Genomic DNA, 15,821 nt, shown 5'->3' with positions numbered 1-15,821 from the left:
CGCGGATTGGCTGTTGCTCCAGATTCCAGCACCCGCAGTCTCTTGGGACTTCTCTGGAGTTTATGCCTGTCTCTGTAAGGGCAGCAGGTCCTGTTTCCTAGGTCTTAGCCCGTAGCTCTCTCATTTCACCATCCTCTAGTTTCTATCCAGTTACCTTTTTAAAAATACTGTTTGAATTTCAACGATGCATTTTGAGTCATATCCCCTTGCTGCATGTTTCCTTTTCTTTGTGTCAATCATATTTTTATTACAATAACCATAGATGTATGTTCTCTTCTTTAAAACCCTTCCAGCAATGTGAACAGCTTCTCTATGTCGAGACCTTTCATCGCTTTGAACAATGGTTACAAGTCTCATATCAACTTCTCTAGAAAAAGAACAATACCAGTTTCTTTATTCTGTCTGCATTCCACAATTCCCTGATGTCAAGACCATTTACTTCATCCCTGATGCACTAAGGCCTTCATCTGTTAACTGACTTATTATGGTGATGAGAATTGAATGCTTCGTTCTTTTTTGGAGCTGAGTCAATCAATTATAAAGGATCCACATAGCCTACTTGCTTTTGTATCCTGTGTTTCTACTTTAAAGTTCAGGATCCCACATGCCATTCTAATTGCTTTCTCTTCCTACCTTGCCACAAGTCTTTCTGGTCCTGCTTCACCTCAGTCCCAATTTGTCCACGCCTAACTATACTAAATCCATTCAGCAGTGCTCGTCTTGTATTGCACTGTCAATTCTTGTGAAATTTATATTAAGAAACATAAGCTGGTTTGCTTCTTTCAGCTATTGTGATTAGTTGTTGGATTAAATCAGTGGTTATATGGTTTCAAACAATTAAGGTAGAATTTCTTTTCGTTGGGTGGAGTACCTGGAAAAGTTAGCAAAGCATAAACGTGTGCAATACAGTTCTCAGTTGTATTATTTACCTGGCGTGCTTTCAATGAGGCATTGCCAAAGTCTGACTAACAATCAATTTGCAGCTTATGTAGAGCCAATCCCTTTCTTCTTGGTTTCACATCCTCTGCACGCAATAGGAGTCTGGTTCCTTTCCAGTGGAGCCGGGGCATGTTTTTAACATCTATAAACTGCCGCTCACCTGTAAAGGTGCCTTCGTATGATCGGCTGTTCATACCCTGTCCTGTGGGTCAGTTTGAATTTTCTCCAGAGCTGACTGTGATCCATTACCCCCAACACAATTTGCATTTCAAGAATGGCTGCATAATATAACCCCGCCTTCCCCCTACACTGAATGGATCACTTTGCCATGTACTGTATCTGGTCATCCTTTCCTTTTACAATGGGATAAGTAAATGGTAAAAACCTTATAATTTGTTTGAATGAATGCATAAACTGGGTAAGTGCCTGTGGAAAAACAATGCACAATAGGTTTTGTTGCAGGTTTTTATTCAGATTCATTTTGTAATTTTTTTTATTAGAAGCCTTTGGTAGGTATTTATGAAAGTATAAAACCAGAGGGAAGGGAGAAACCAGGATGGCTCTGTACTGGAACTGCTACGGAGCTTTGGAAACCTGTTTTACCCGCCTTTTACCTCAACATTGACTGAATTTTCAAATGGTAGCTATTTTGTTCTGTTACCTAAGACAACTGAAAGCAGATTAGGTTTGTTCCAAATGCTGTTTTATTTTTAAAGAAAATATTGTCATCTATGAATAATTATTGAAAAACTCCAGAGCTTTTAGAATATTTTTTTCTTTGAAGTTTTTGGTATTTACTTCAGTTATATGTGCATTGCTTTAATTTTGTTTTACCTTCTGGAGGATAATTGAAAAAATAAATCTTGCTTCCTGATGTTCTAATTACTAGAATTCTTCTGTGTAGTTGGTTGTTGAGTAAGGCTGATCACCTCACTTTTCTGGAAAGTGCAGGCGATAATCCTAACAGAAGTTAACTGATAATCCAGTTGTGTTAGAAAAGGGAAATCCCCACAACCAATCCACTGAATCTTTGTGTGCAGGTGTCACCTCCTCACTTGTAAACAGGGAATCCAGGATAATGTGTCTGAAAGTATGTGTTATTGAATTGCTGTAGATCTAGACTGCCTGTGCTTCATGATATACCATGCCTGAAGATTGCACCTGATGCCTGCCTCAAAGCAAAGTCAATCTAGTTGTCATACAAGATCCATAGGACCATAAGAAAAGAATTAGGCCATTTGGCCCATTGAGTCTGGTCCTTTATTTTATCGTGGGTGATCCATTTTCCTCTCAGCCCGAATTTTCTGCCTTCTCCCCATATCCGTTCATGACCTGACTAATCAAGAATCTATCAATCTCTGCCTTCAATATACTTAAAGACTTGGCCTCCATAGCCACCTGTGCCAACGAATCCGACAGATTCACCACTCTCTAGCTAAAGAAATTCCTCCTCATCTCCATTCTAAAAGGATGCCCCTCTACTCTCAGGCTGTGTCCTCTGGTTTTAAACTCCCCCACCATAGGAAACACCCTCCTCCCATCCACAGGCCTTTCACCATTCGATAGGTTTCAATGAGGTTCTCCCTTATTTTTCTGAATTCCAATGAGTACAGGCTCAGGGTCATCAAATGCTCTTCATGTGACAAGCCTTTCAATCCCAGAAACATTTTCGTGAAGGAGTGCATGCATAAACAGGTGCAGTGAAAAACTACTGCAGCAGCATCTCTTAAATCAGATAAGCAGCATTTTACAAGAAAAATTTAAACAGAAGAAAGAACACAATTAGAATAGAGAGCAAAGTCCATTTTAGTGCCAAGTGGTCATTGTGTAGCCCTACTGTGGTAATCATGATTGTGCTCATTTCTTCAAGAACCAAATGGTTGAATGGAAGTAGCTGTTCTTGGACCTAGTGTCCTCCTCCCTGATGATAGCTGTGAGAAGGCAAACTTATTAGTGGGTTTTAGACACAATCCCAAGTTAACTTCGTCAGAATCAGGCTTAGTATCACCAGCACATCATGAAATTTGTTCTTTGCAGCAGCAGTACATCAGAATAGAGAAAAAAATTTGAATTAACAATATATATAATCGTTGACTAAGTAGAGCAAAAATAAAAATTTTAAAAAATGTTGTGAGGTAGTGTTCACGGGTTCAATGTCCATTTAGGAATCAGATGGCAGGGGGGAAGAAACTGTCCCTGAATCGCCTGGTGTGCGCCTTCAGGTTTCTGTACCTTCTGCCTGATGGTAGCAATGAGAAGAGGGCATGTCCTGGGTGATGGAGTCCTTAGTGATGGATGCTGCCTTTTTGAGGCCTCACTCCTTGAAGATGTCCCGGATACTAAGGAGGCTAGTGCCCATGATGGAGCTGACTAAGTTTACAGCTCTCTGCAGCTTTTTTCAATCTTGTGCAGTAGCAACCCCCCCAACCCCCAGCCAAACAGTGATGTCAACAGTTGGAATACTCTCCACAGGACGTCTGTAGAAATGTCTTCGGTGTCATACCAAATCTCCTCAAACTCCACTGTCACACCTTCTTTGTAGCTGCATCAATACATTGCACCCACGGTAGACCCTCAGAGATATTTACATCCAGGAAGTTGAAATTACTCACTCTTTCCACTTCTGATGCCTCTATGAGGACTGGTGTGTGTTCCTCGACTTCCTTTTCCTGGTCCATAATCAATTCCTCAGTTTTACTGATAATGAGTGCAAGGTTGTTGCTGTGACACCACTCAACTAGCAGATATATCTTGCTCTTGTACGCCCTCTCGTCACCATCTGAAATTCTGATGGCAGTGGTTGTGTCATCAGCAAATATACAGATGGCATTTGAGCTGTGCCTAGCCACATTGTCATGGGTCATGTGAATAAACAGCAACCTGTATGGGAAGGAACACAGCCTCCTCCCGAATTTCTTCTCGGTTGAACTCTAATACATAAATGATGCCTTGGCTTTAGTAGACTGTTTCCTATTGTTTGATAATTGAATAGAAGAGGAATGTTACTGTATGCTTGCTCTCTGTGCAGAGTGCCCTGTGTTTTCTTTCTTCATCATGCATGTTAGTAACCCATCGTATCAAATGAAACTGCAACTTTATTACTCAAAGTGAATGATTGTAGAATAATTTACAGAATAACAGAGAATGGTTTTGAGCTCACCATGGTAAATAAAGTATTGGAATATTCATTTACTATATTTATATCTCTTTTGTTTTACTGCTTGTAAACTGGTTGCTGATTTTGCAGTGAATGTATTATTTGTAGAAAGAGATTCTAATTTCGCCATTTTTGTATTTCTTTTTCTTGTTTGTGTGATGATATTGAAGGTCAAGTGCCTTTCCTGAACATTTGTAGAGGGTATTCAGCACTGAAAGGACTGATTAACAATTCATGCTCATTGATTGCAGAGTAATAAATCCTACATCCAATGAAAGTTTTATCATTTGCTACAATATTTCTGAGCTGCGTCATGTACCAATACAGAAAAGATTATTTATCTGTTTAACCTGTCACTAATACAACACCAGCAATATACTGTAAACACAATGGCCACTTTTTTAGGTACAGGAGTGGAACCACTGTGGTCTTCTGCTGCTGTAGCCCATCCATTTCAAGGTTCAATGTGTTGTGTGTTCAGAGATGCTCTTCTGCAAAATATCGAGGAGCAGATAGGGAGACAGATTCTGGAACAATGTAATAGTAACAGGGTTGTTGTGATGGGAGATTTTAATTTCCCCAGTACTGATTGGCATCTCCCTAGAGCAAGGGGTTGAGATGGGTGGAGTTTGTTAGGTGCATTCAGGAAGGCCTCCTGACATAGTATGTAGATAAGCCTATAAGAGGAGAGGCTGTACTTGATCTGGTATTGGGAAATGAACCTGGTCAGGTGTCAGGTCTCTCAGTGGGAGAGCATTTTGGAGATAGTGATCACAATTCTATTTCCTTTACCATAGCTTTGGAGAGGGTTAAGAACAGGCAAGTTAGGAAAGCATTTAATTGGAGTAAGGGGAAATATGAAGCTATCAGGCAGGAAGTTGGAAGTAAAAATTGGGAAAAGGTGTTCTCACGGAAATGTATGGCAGAAATGTGGCAAATGTTCAGGGGATATTTGCGTGGCATTCTGCATAGGTATGTTCCAATGAGGATGGTAGGGTACAGGAACCATGGTGTACAAAGGATATTGAAAATCTGGTCAAGAGGAAAAGAAAAGCTTACGAAAGGTTCAAAAAACTAGGTAATGATAGAGATCTAGAAAATTATAAGGTTAGCAGGAAGGAACTTAAGAATGAAATTAGGACAGCCAGAAGGGGCCATGAGAAGACCTTGGTGAGCAGGATTAAGGAAAACCCCAAGGTATTCTTCAAGTATGTGAAGAGCAAGAGGATAAGACGTAAGAGAATGGGACCAATCAAGTGTGACAGTGGAAAAGTGTGTATGGAACCAGAGGAGATAGCGGAGGTACTTAATGAATACTTTGCTTAAATATTCGCTACAGAAAAGGACCTTGGCGATTGTAGGGATGACTTACAGCGGACTGAAAAGGTTGAGCATGTGGATTTTAAGAAAGAAGATGTACTGGAGCTTTTAGAAAGCATCGTTGGATAAGTCACCGAGACAGGATGAGATGTACCCCAGGCTACTGTGGGAGGCGAAGGAGGAGATTTCTGAGCCTCTGGCAATGATCTTTGCATCATCAATGAGGACAGTGGAGGTTCTGGAGGATTAGAGGGTTGCAGATGTTGTTCCCTTATTCAAGAAAGGGAGTAGAGATAGCCCAAGAAATTATAGACCAGTGAGTCTTATTCATTGGTTGGTAAGTTGATGGAGAAGATCCTGAGAGGCAGGATTTATGAGAGGCATAATATGATTAGGAATAGTCAGCATGTTTTTGTCAAAGGCAAGTCATGCCTTATGAGCCTGATTGATTTTTTTGAGGATGTGACTAAACACATTGAAGGTAGAGCAGTAGATGTAGTGTATATGGAATTCAGCAAAGCATTTTTAAGGTACCCCATGCAAGGCTTATTGAGAAAGTAAGGAGGCATGGGATCCAAGGAGAACTTGCTTTGTGGATCCAGAACTGGCTTGCCCACAGAAAGCAAAGGGTGGTTGTAGGCGGGTCATATTCTGCATGGAAGTTGGTGACCAGTGGTGTGCCTCAGGGATCTGTTCTGGGACCCCTTCTCTTCGTGACTTTTATAAATGACCTGGATGAGGAAGTGGAGGGATGGGTTAGTAAATTTACTGATGACACAAAGGTTGGGGGTGTTGTGGATAGTGTGAAGGGCTGTCAGAGGTTACAGCGGGACATTGATAGGGTGCAAAAGTGGGCTGAGAAGTGGCAGATGGAGTTCAACCTATGTAAGTGTGAGGTGGTTCATTTTGGTAGGTCAAATATGATGGCAGAATGTAGTATTAATAGTCATAGTCATACTTTATTGATCCGGGGGAAATTGGTTTTCGTTACAGTTGCACCATAAATAATAAATAGTAATAGAACCATAAATAGTTAAATAGTAATATTTAAATTATGCCAGTAAATTATGAAATAAATCCAGGACCAGCCTATCGGCTCATTAATAGTAATACCCTTGGCAGTTTGGAGGATCAGAGGGATCTTGGGGTCCGAGTCCATAGGACACTCAAAGCAGGTTGACTCTGTGGTTAAGAAGGCATACGGTGTATTGGCCTTTATCCACTGTGGGATTGAGTTCAAGAGCTGGTAGGTAATGTTATAGCTATATAGGACCCTGGTCAGACCTCACTTGGAGTACTGTGCTCAATTCTGGTCACCTCACTACAGGAAGGATGTGGAAACTATAGAAAAGGTGCAGAGGAGATTTACAAGGATGTTGCCTGGATTGGGAGCATGTCTTATGAGAATAGGGTGAGTGAACTTGGCCGTTTCTCCTTGGAGCGATGGAGGATGAGAGGTGACCTGATAGAGGTGTACAAGATGATGAGAGGAATTGATCGTGTGGACAGTCAGAGGCTTTTTCCCAGGGCTGAAATGGTTAGCATGAGAGGGCACAGTTTTAAGGTGCTTTGAAGTAGGTACAGAGGGGATGTCAGGGGTAAGTTTTTTACGCAGAGTGTGGTGAGTGTGTGCAGTGGGCTGCCGGTGACGGTGGTGGAGGTGGATACGATGGAGTCTTTTAACAGACTGCTGGATAGGTACATGGAGACTAAAAAAGCAGAGGGCTATGGGTAACCCTAGGTAATTTCTAAAGTAAGTACATGTTCGGCACAGCATTGTGGGCCAAAGGGCCTGTATTGTGCTATAGGTTTTCTATGTTTCTAAAACACTGTTGTAATATGTGGTTATTAAAGTGACTGTCACCTTCCTGTCAGTGAGAAACAGTCTGGCCTCTCTCCTCTGACCTCTCTCAGTAACAAGGTGTTTTAACCCACAGCACTGCCACTGACTGGATGTTGTTATTTTGTTTTTTTGCACCATTCTCTGTAAACTCTAGAGACTGTTTGGCATGAAAATCCCAGGAGATCAGCAGTTTCTGAGAAACTCAAACCACCCCATCTGGCACCAACAATCATTCCAATATCAACGTTGCTTAGATCATATTTCAAAGTTCAAAGTAAAATTTATTATCAGACTACATATATGTCACACATACAACTTAGATTATTTTTCCTGCCGGCATACTGAGCAAATCTACAGAACAGTAGCTCTAACAAACTGTGCAAAAACAAATTTAAATTTAATGCAGCCAGTCAGTACACTTTCCACCACACGTCCATAGACATTTGTCAAATTTTTTGATGACATGCTGAGTCTCCACAGGCTCCTGAGGAAGTAGAGGCATTGTCACGCTTTCTTCACATTTACATTTCTCCCCGCATTCTGAACAACAACTGAACCTCTTGACCATGCTTTTGTACACTGGATTGCTGCCACTTGATTGGCTGGTTGGATATTTGCATTAACAAGCAGGCTTACAGGTGTACCTAATAAACTGGATACTGAGTATACATACTGAGTTGATTGAAATTAAATTTTCAGCTTAAATGTTTAATTTCATTTAACTGATCTTTTGTTGCTCCTGCAGGTGAAAGAGATTGCTCCTGAGTACTATGAGAACCTACCCCAGCACACATCCTGGGTCCGTGTGCTTTGGGACTTCGTTTTTGATGACAGCATTGGTCCATACTCCAGGATTAAAAGGGAGTGCAAGCTTGTGAAGGATGATTGAGGGGAACAGAAATAGAGAAGAAAATCCTGTAATTCCTGGCAATCAGAAATGAAAGTAAAAAAAAAAATCTGAAATAAATTAGCTTCAACTGTTACGTGAAAAGTCATGTCAACAATTAGACTCAATATTTACATGAACTAGCAGTTCTTTTAATATTCAAGTTAAATAATCTGCTGTACGGTGTCACAAAATTATGTTATTAAATAAGGTCATTAAATTAGAATTATTTTTAGCACCATTCAAAATAATTCTGATTCTGACCCAGTTGTTGAGCCTGTATTTTGTTGAAGCACTAAAATATTTTAGGTCCATTTTTTTTATTTTGGGAAAACTTTGGCTTTACACCAATATTGAATCAAGATGTGAACAGACTCCAAAATGAAACAGAATTCTGCTCACCCCTGAGTACTGTCCTCTGTGATTCTGAGGTGAGGCTTGGTTTGTACTGCAACATTGCTATGAACTGATAATAACGCTACAAATCTTGTGCAGATGCACTGTTAGACAGTGAAATAACATTTTTCAGTTGAGGTATACACGCTGGCCGATTCATGTGTTATTTGAATAAAGTTGCCCCACAGAGGGGAATTGCTTTATTACTGCAAACCCTGTCTTTTCTCTCTCATAAAACCACCAAGTCCAAAGAGTCACATAATCAGATTGGGTCAATTTATCTTTATTGAAATATATCAACGTGGTGTTCATTGCATTCACTGAGGTCCATTAATATATGAATAACTCATTCTCCACAGCGAAAATAATTAACATTAGGCTTTAGAAATTTGTTGCATTTACTAATACCTGCAATTTTAAAAAAACTGCAGTAAATTGGTAGCAGTTAAAGTAGTGTGAAAAAAATGTGGTGGCCATTTGTTATTCTACAGTCATAATACATTTAGGAGTGATTATCTGTACTGAAGATGCTGATAATCTGGAATGCCTCCACTCCTACTTTTAAAATACTCATGTCCAGTTAACATAAATGAGGATCTGTAGTTTTACAGATTCTCTGTATGCGAAAGAAATTTAAAGTGCATATTTCTTGTCACTAAAGCACCACCTTTTGCTCCCGCGAGTATCTTAATAACTAAATTACGTTTATAAGCATCTGGTCCTTTGCAAAAAGAAAATGGATCACCTAACTGTACTCTGTTCCCGGAGTTTTAAGGAGCATAAGCTTGTGCACAGATTTAGATGTGAAGGTCCAGTTATTTTTCATAGGCTCCAAAACCAAATTTAATTTAAATATCATAGATGAAGTAATCATTGGAATTTGCTTGAGTTATTACAAAATATGCAATCAGATTCAGCTGAAATTTCACTCCTTTCACTACCATCAGATAATGAGATTTCTCTTGATACTGCTTTCACAGATAAAATTATATTAGTGGAGATAGATTGGCTAAATTGTTTTTAAAGCAGTAATTTATTTCACTAACAAATAGCAGTGCAAATATAGAGTTTGACAGTAGCTTTGTAGAACATTTCATTATGCCTAAATGCATGTGTATATGAAGTTTGTAATCAAAACAGAACTTGAACTGACCTACTTGTGTGTGTAATTTTATTTTACATTTCGCTCAGCGAGAAAGTACTTTTTATGACAACAATATTAGTGACTGAAGCTTTGACAGTTAGAGTCTGAATGATAATGCTTCAGCATGTTCCGATGCATTTTGTTTGTTTTTGATAGTAATTTGTTGCAATAATGACACTTCAAGCTATCTTTTTGTCTGTGGGGGGGGCGGGGGGTGACTTTGAGATGAATATATGAGCAGTGGATTTCTACCTTAATTATGTAGACCTTGGGAAAATACTGCTGCCTCAAGTCAGTCTTAACCTACGTATTTCATGGGTCAGTTTCAGTTTGTTCTAAAAGACACTGTGGTGTTCTGATGTCATGAGGGCAGCGTGCATTTCTTTGTATGGTACAGGTCGGATAGCTCTTCCTTGATCAGCAAAGATATGATGGGCCAAATGGCTCCTCCTGCTTTGTAAGTTAGCTGTGGTCCTAAGTTGTTGTACTTTGTTCATATGTATGTGTTTATAAGATTTATCTATCATGCCTGATGATCCTTGCTGGTGAGGGTGAACTGAAAGTGGAAAAGTGTGTGTCATAAGTAGTGAGAATTAAATATATCCAAGTCAGAAGAAAGATTTCATGCAGCTAAGAAATGAGACAGCAGAAATGTTTTAGTATGTTAGTGGACTATTATCCCACCAGCAGCCTTGTAGAAGTATCTTTTTGTAGCTCTGGTCACAGCAAGCTGGTCTTACTTTTAAAATTGCTCTGTGGGTGGATAACATAGAAGTCTTTGTGCTCTGATCAATAGCTGATGAGTTGCATCAATGGCAGCTATGGAATCAGACCTTGTCCTACCAAGCATTTGGTACCTTCTCCTATCCTTCCGTAGAAAGTAAACAGCTTCTCCCACGATGAACGTATGTCACTTCCTGTTCTATTTAGTACATTAGGTAGGTTAAGGATTGTTAAAATTGCAGTTACAGTCGGTTAATGTGAATGCAATTAATAAAGGTTTAAACAATAATGCAGTGAAGCAAGACAAACCATTATGTAAATTCTGATCAGTTATGTAATTAAGAGCAGAATGCTCCCCTGAATAAAAGGAGTTTGAATATTGTTTGCTTTAATAGTTTCAAATGCCAGAGAAGTGTTTACATTACAATATGAGGAGTAAATTACAGCTTTTTTTTAAAGAGCTGAGTGGTGAAAGGATTGGATTCAATCTGCTGGAAGGGCCCTTTTTTCTCTCATTTGTGACTTCCTTGGTGTAGATAAATCATTCATTGGACATGATTTGAGCCCTAAATTATTCCTAAATGAATACACCGATTGTCTCATTCAGCAGAATCATTGCTGTTTATGTAGGCAGCCCGTGTCACAGGTAATGAGAACTAGAAGGATTATTTTGCAAATTGCTGCTCCACATCCCGGGAAAACTGAACAGCCAGAAATGTCAACATTGTTTTATTAATATGCTAACTGACTGCTATACTATTTTTAGCCTTGTCGAAGACTACAGTAGTCCTGGCTATTTGAAGCTTGACTTGAGTTTCAATACCCAAGGTTGACTGATACATTAATTAGAGTTGTTCTAGCATTTGAGAGAATGTTTCTGAAAGTGAGTAATATGTGGCTCTTCAATAAACAGAAGAGAATGCACTCCAGAATAGAATTAATAGGCCATCACATTAGTACAGGCTAGCTCTTCTGGGTTAGTGGTATAACAAAGGTAAAATTCATTTTGCAGCTAAATCTGAGGTAATGTGATAAATAGAGATGGCAAATAGCAGAAATAAACATTGCTAAGGCCCGGTAGATGAATATGCACTCTATAACTTACACACAGAAATAAAATTATTTTAGACGGTTTAGCTAGTGTGAAGAAAGAATGGTGTACATTTATGTTCTCTGACACAGCATCGATACCCCTCAGACTGAGTGGCATGCAAATTTATCACATTAAAAATAAAAGCTTTCCTATCCCCCAGAACCTGCTAGTTAATGTAAATGGCTACGTTCAGGGATAATTTAATTGAGCTCTTCATTTCATGATGAATTAGCTGAGCTTTGATTTTAATGGCATCGCAACTTTCCAAACAGATTATTTTCTTACCATCTTTCTCACTGATTCATTTGCATAGTTACAAAATTCTGTACTCGAGGTAAAGAATTACTTATATGATGTGGTTGATACCCATAATGAGGTCCAAACTCGCGATAAATCAATTAAAATAGTGTGATTACTGGTTGTCAATAAGGATACAGTGGTAAAATGTTTTAAAAAATCAATTTGTTTCCTAAATAATTATTCTATGACAATACTGGAAGATCCTAATCCAGTCTGCTTGAAATATTATTGTTTATTTGCCTGAATTTAGGATTGATGAAGATTAGGCTTTTAATTAGTAGAACTGTCTGCATACGTAAATAGATACAAGATTTAGCCTTGATCAGCTATGGTTATTTGTGTCAAGTCTTGACCAGCCTATTAAATGGAGCATTTCATTTAAGAAAATTAAATTTGTTCTCTTAGTCACTTTTGGAGCAGATTATGTGGAAATATTTTTGAGTATGTTTTTCCTATCATGTAAATACTATTTCTAAAAACTGCTTTGCTGATATTAAAATGTGATTTCTCTTTAAAGTTAGGATGTTTCTTTAAAAATTCTTTTGGAAATTACGTAAATAAAGACTTTCAGTACTATTTAATTTGAAAGTTTTAAAATTAAAGTTGAAATTCAAATAAAATTGAGCACAAATTGTTTACAGAATGAGTTGTCTTGTGTATTAAATATTACTTCTGCACGTGGCGAATGGATAATTAGGGAATCCACCTGGACCTTGCACGTTTACTCCTGCATTTGCAGCTGTACAATTTAAAGTTATCATTTAATATAATCAATACTTGTGTTTTGTGTACTGAATCACAATGTACTTGGATTAATATTCTAGCCGTGGATATTTACAACAGTAATCATTCCCTTATCTGCTTAACTTCCCGCTTTGCAACGTTCTGTAAATGGAACTTTCAACATCCTGCAATAAAGAACCTTCTGTTGAAAACCAGTCCAAGAACAAATTCAGTCATCCAACATTCTGCTTGACCGGTAGCATGCCTCTCCGCCCTCAGCACTTAACAGCTATGATGTACACAGCTAGAGCTCAAAGCCTTCTTTGACAGCCTCTGCCAAACTTGCAACTTCTGCCATCTAGAAGGACAGAGCAGTAGGTGGGTGCAAATACGTTGTCTGTAAATCCAACATCCTGACTTGGAAAAGTAGTGAAACCATCCACTGGTATTATTTTAAATTCTTATTTGTTTTAATAGCACATTGGGAGTTTCTTCACCATTTTGACTTTTATTTTAGAGAAGGTTTCTCAAGATTAATTAAGAAATAGCTGATGTAGTGTGCTGGCTTGATCTCGATGATTGTAACGAATGATATGGAAGACTCGAGGGACCGCCTGTTCTATTCCTGCTCCCATTAGTTTTTAATTAGGAGTGCACATTAAATGCTGACTTTACCGATAATGCTCACATTCCAGGAGTGAACAAAATAACCATACAACAACATTCAGCATCTGTTTTCTGCCTGCGGGGAATTCACTTCATTTTCAGGTGCCTATCTAAAAGCCTCTTAAACGCAATGATCATATCTGCTTCCATCACCCCTGGAAGCCCATTCCATGAAGCTAGTGCATTATGTGTGAACAAAAGTAAAACTTGTTCAACACATCTTTAAATTCCCACTCCACTACCCCCCCCCCCCCAATTCCTCACTCTACTGTAACACCCTCTAATATTTGACATTTTTCACCATGGGAAAAAGATTCCAGCTGTGCCTCTCATTGATGCATCTTTATATAATTTTATAAACTTCTGTGAGGTGTCCTTATGGCCTCCAACACTTGAAAGAGAACAGCCACTGTTTGTCCTACCTCTCCTTATAGTGCATACTCTCTCATCTGAGCATATCCTGGTAAACCTCTTTTGCACCCTCTCCAGAGCTTCCACATCTTTCCTGTAGTGAGCCGAACCAAAGTTCTATATAGCTGTAGCACGACTTCCTGACATTCATACTTAATACCCTGACTGATTAAGGCAAACATGCCGAATGCCTCTTTGTTGTTCTGTGTTCCCACTTCCAGGGAGTTACGGACCGTACCATACACCAATGCTTTTTGCATTAGTAGCAGAAGCATGGAGTTCACAGCCAGGCATGGAGCTGATGTGCAGGACTGCAAGAGGCTGCAGTGGCTGCAGATTCAGCCGGGCACAACGCTCCCAACCATCGAGGACCTCTTCAAGAGGCTGTGCCTCAAGACGCTGGCATCCACCATTAGGGACCCTCAACATCCAGCACATGCCCTCTTCTTGTTACTACCATTGGGAATGAAGTAAAGGAGCCCGAACACCCATAGTCAACGATTCAGGAACAGCTTCTTCCCTTCCGGTCCATGAACACTACCTCATTATTCCATCCTGTTGGTACAATTTATTTATTTGTGTAATTTATAGATTTTTCTCATTGTATTGTACTTCCATCATACATCAGTGATAATATATCTGATTCTGAAGAATAAGAAAAATGTTAAATCTTCATAAAGCAATGACTTGGCCACACTGGAGTATTGTGTCCAGTTCTGGATGTCACACATTAGGAAAGATGTGAAGGTTTTGTAAAAGGTACAAAAAATGATTTAGTAAAATAATTCCTAGGATGAGCAACTTCAGTTATGTGTGGACAGACTTGAGTAACTGGGTTCCTCTCAGAACAAAGAATTTTGCCAAGAAGTCAATAGAGGAATTTAAATTATGTAGATTATAAAGAAAGGGATTGCAAGGCCAACGGAATTAACCCTAAACTGGGAGGAACCCATGTTCAGTTTCAGTCTGGCCGTAACAGCAGGGCAGATGATCTGTGTACAGTATTTGTCCTTTTAAAAAGTCAGTGGCAGCAGCAAGTGGAAAAGACGTGCCCACCTCCCTGCAAAGGAACAGCATAACTGTTCTTATATTGAAAGTGGCTGAACTACGAGAAGACCATTAAGAAACCCAAATCTACAAACCCTCTCATGCAGTAATGCACTAATTGCTAGAAAATTTACTTAACCCAGTTTGTGCTAAGCAATTAATTACTTTCTTATAATCATTAATACACTACCCCGATTCATTCAAGGTTTGCTACCCCAACCAAATATTTAATTTATCAGTCACAAACCATTGTTTGTTTTAGAAATGTACTAATCTGGAGTGAATGGCATTCGTTGAACTTTTGAACTTTAGTTTGGGATTCTAGCATTTCTACATGACAAGTCTAACTTTACATTGTTTCATGGGTAAACATATTTGATACATTTCACTTTAATACTTATATTAACTCTGCTTATTACTCTCCTAGGATGAGAAAGCATGAAGCCAATCACTTGTTTTATTAGATTTATTAGTCAGGGTTACTTAATTTCTGATACTGATGTGTTGCCAGATAATCAGGAGGCAGGATGACTGTTTGTCGCTCTGACTGTACTAAGCAGGGGATTGGAAATATGCTAATGGAGGACTGCAAGTTGCATGATGTCACTTCAGAAAACAGCCATCCCTCGCCACATACCTTCCAGAACTTAATTTTTACAGAACTTAAATGGTAAACTTTGGCTAAGTCGTTACATTGGAAGAACATTAACCATGTTATTTTTGTTGTGTATTTAATATTTCAGTAATATTTGAGTAATATTGTAAATATATTGTTCGATTAAGCATTCTTTGTTTACATAATGCATTGTAGGGTATCTATAAAACTACATAAATGGCATACGTCATCACACAGCATGTTATAAGTGCATACTTAAAATAAAAATGAACTATGTTTCACATCTCTTGGCTCCCTTGTTTTCCTTTCAATTAGTTTTATGTTTTGGAGTTACAAAACATAACAATTTTCAATTAAAGAGTACATGTAACTGATTTTGATTTCTTATTGTATAATAAAGTGTAGGAGCAAGAGTATTCCATCGAACATCATCCACCATTTTTGTTGGATCATAATCTGGTCTACGTCCCAGCTCCACTTAAACCCTATTTTTGTTCAGCCACAAGATTTGCATATTGTCACCTTGAACCATCACATCCTGGAGATAACAATGACCT

At 38.8% G+C, this 15,821-nt stretch overlaps 1 protein-coding gene across 3 annotated transcripts in view; it reads left to right on the top strand.

The window, feature by feature from the left end:
• degs2 (delta(4)-desaturase, sphingolipid 2) overlaps nucleotides 1–15,482 on the top strand; it is a 72,550-nt gene extending 57,068 nt beyond the window's left edge. The window contains exons 3-4 of one of the 3 annotated variants that reach the window (XR_011887536.1): nucleotides 8,005–12,902; nucleotides 15,160–15,482. Coding sequence is in view for 1 of the 3 variants with exons in the window: in XM_072270490.1 (XP_072126591.1) it covers nucleotides 8,005–8,148 (144 nt within the window). In the remaining 2 variants the exon portion in view is untranslated. Of the gene's footprint in view, nucleotides 1–8,004; nucleotides 12,937–13,822; nucleotides 14,131–15,159 lie in introns of those variants that run through there. The other 2 variants (XR_011887535.1, XM_072270490.1) reach the window with 2 other exon arrangements.
• Nucleotides 15,483–15,821: the final 339 nt, after the last annotated feature.

Source organism: Mobula birostris, chromosome 1 (assembly GCF_030028105.1).
Source record: "Mobula birostris isolate sMobBir1 chromosome 1, sMobBir1.hap1, whole genome shotgun sequence".
NCBI classification, from domain to species: Eukaryota; Metazoa; Chordata; class Chondrichthyes; order Myliobatiformes; family Myliobatidae; genus Mobula; species Mobula birostris.
This window is presented reverse-complemented; position numbering and strand designations above follow the sequence as displayed.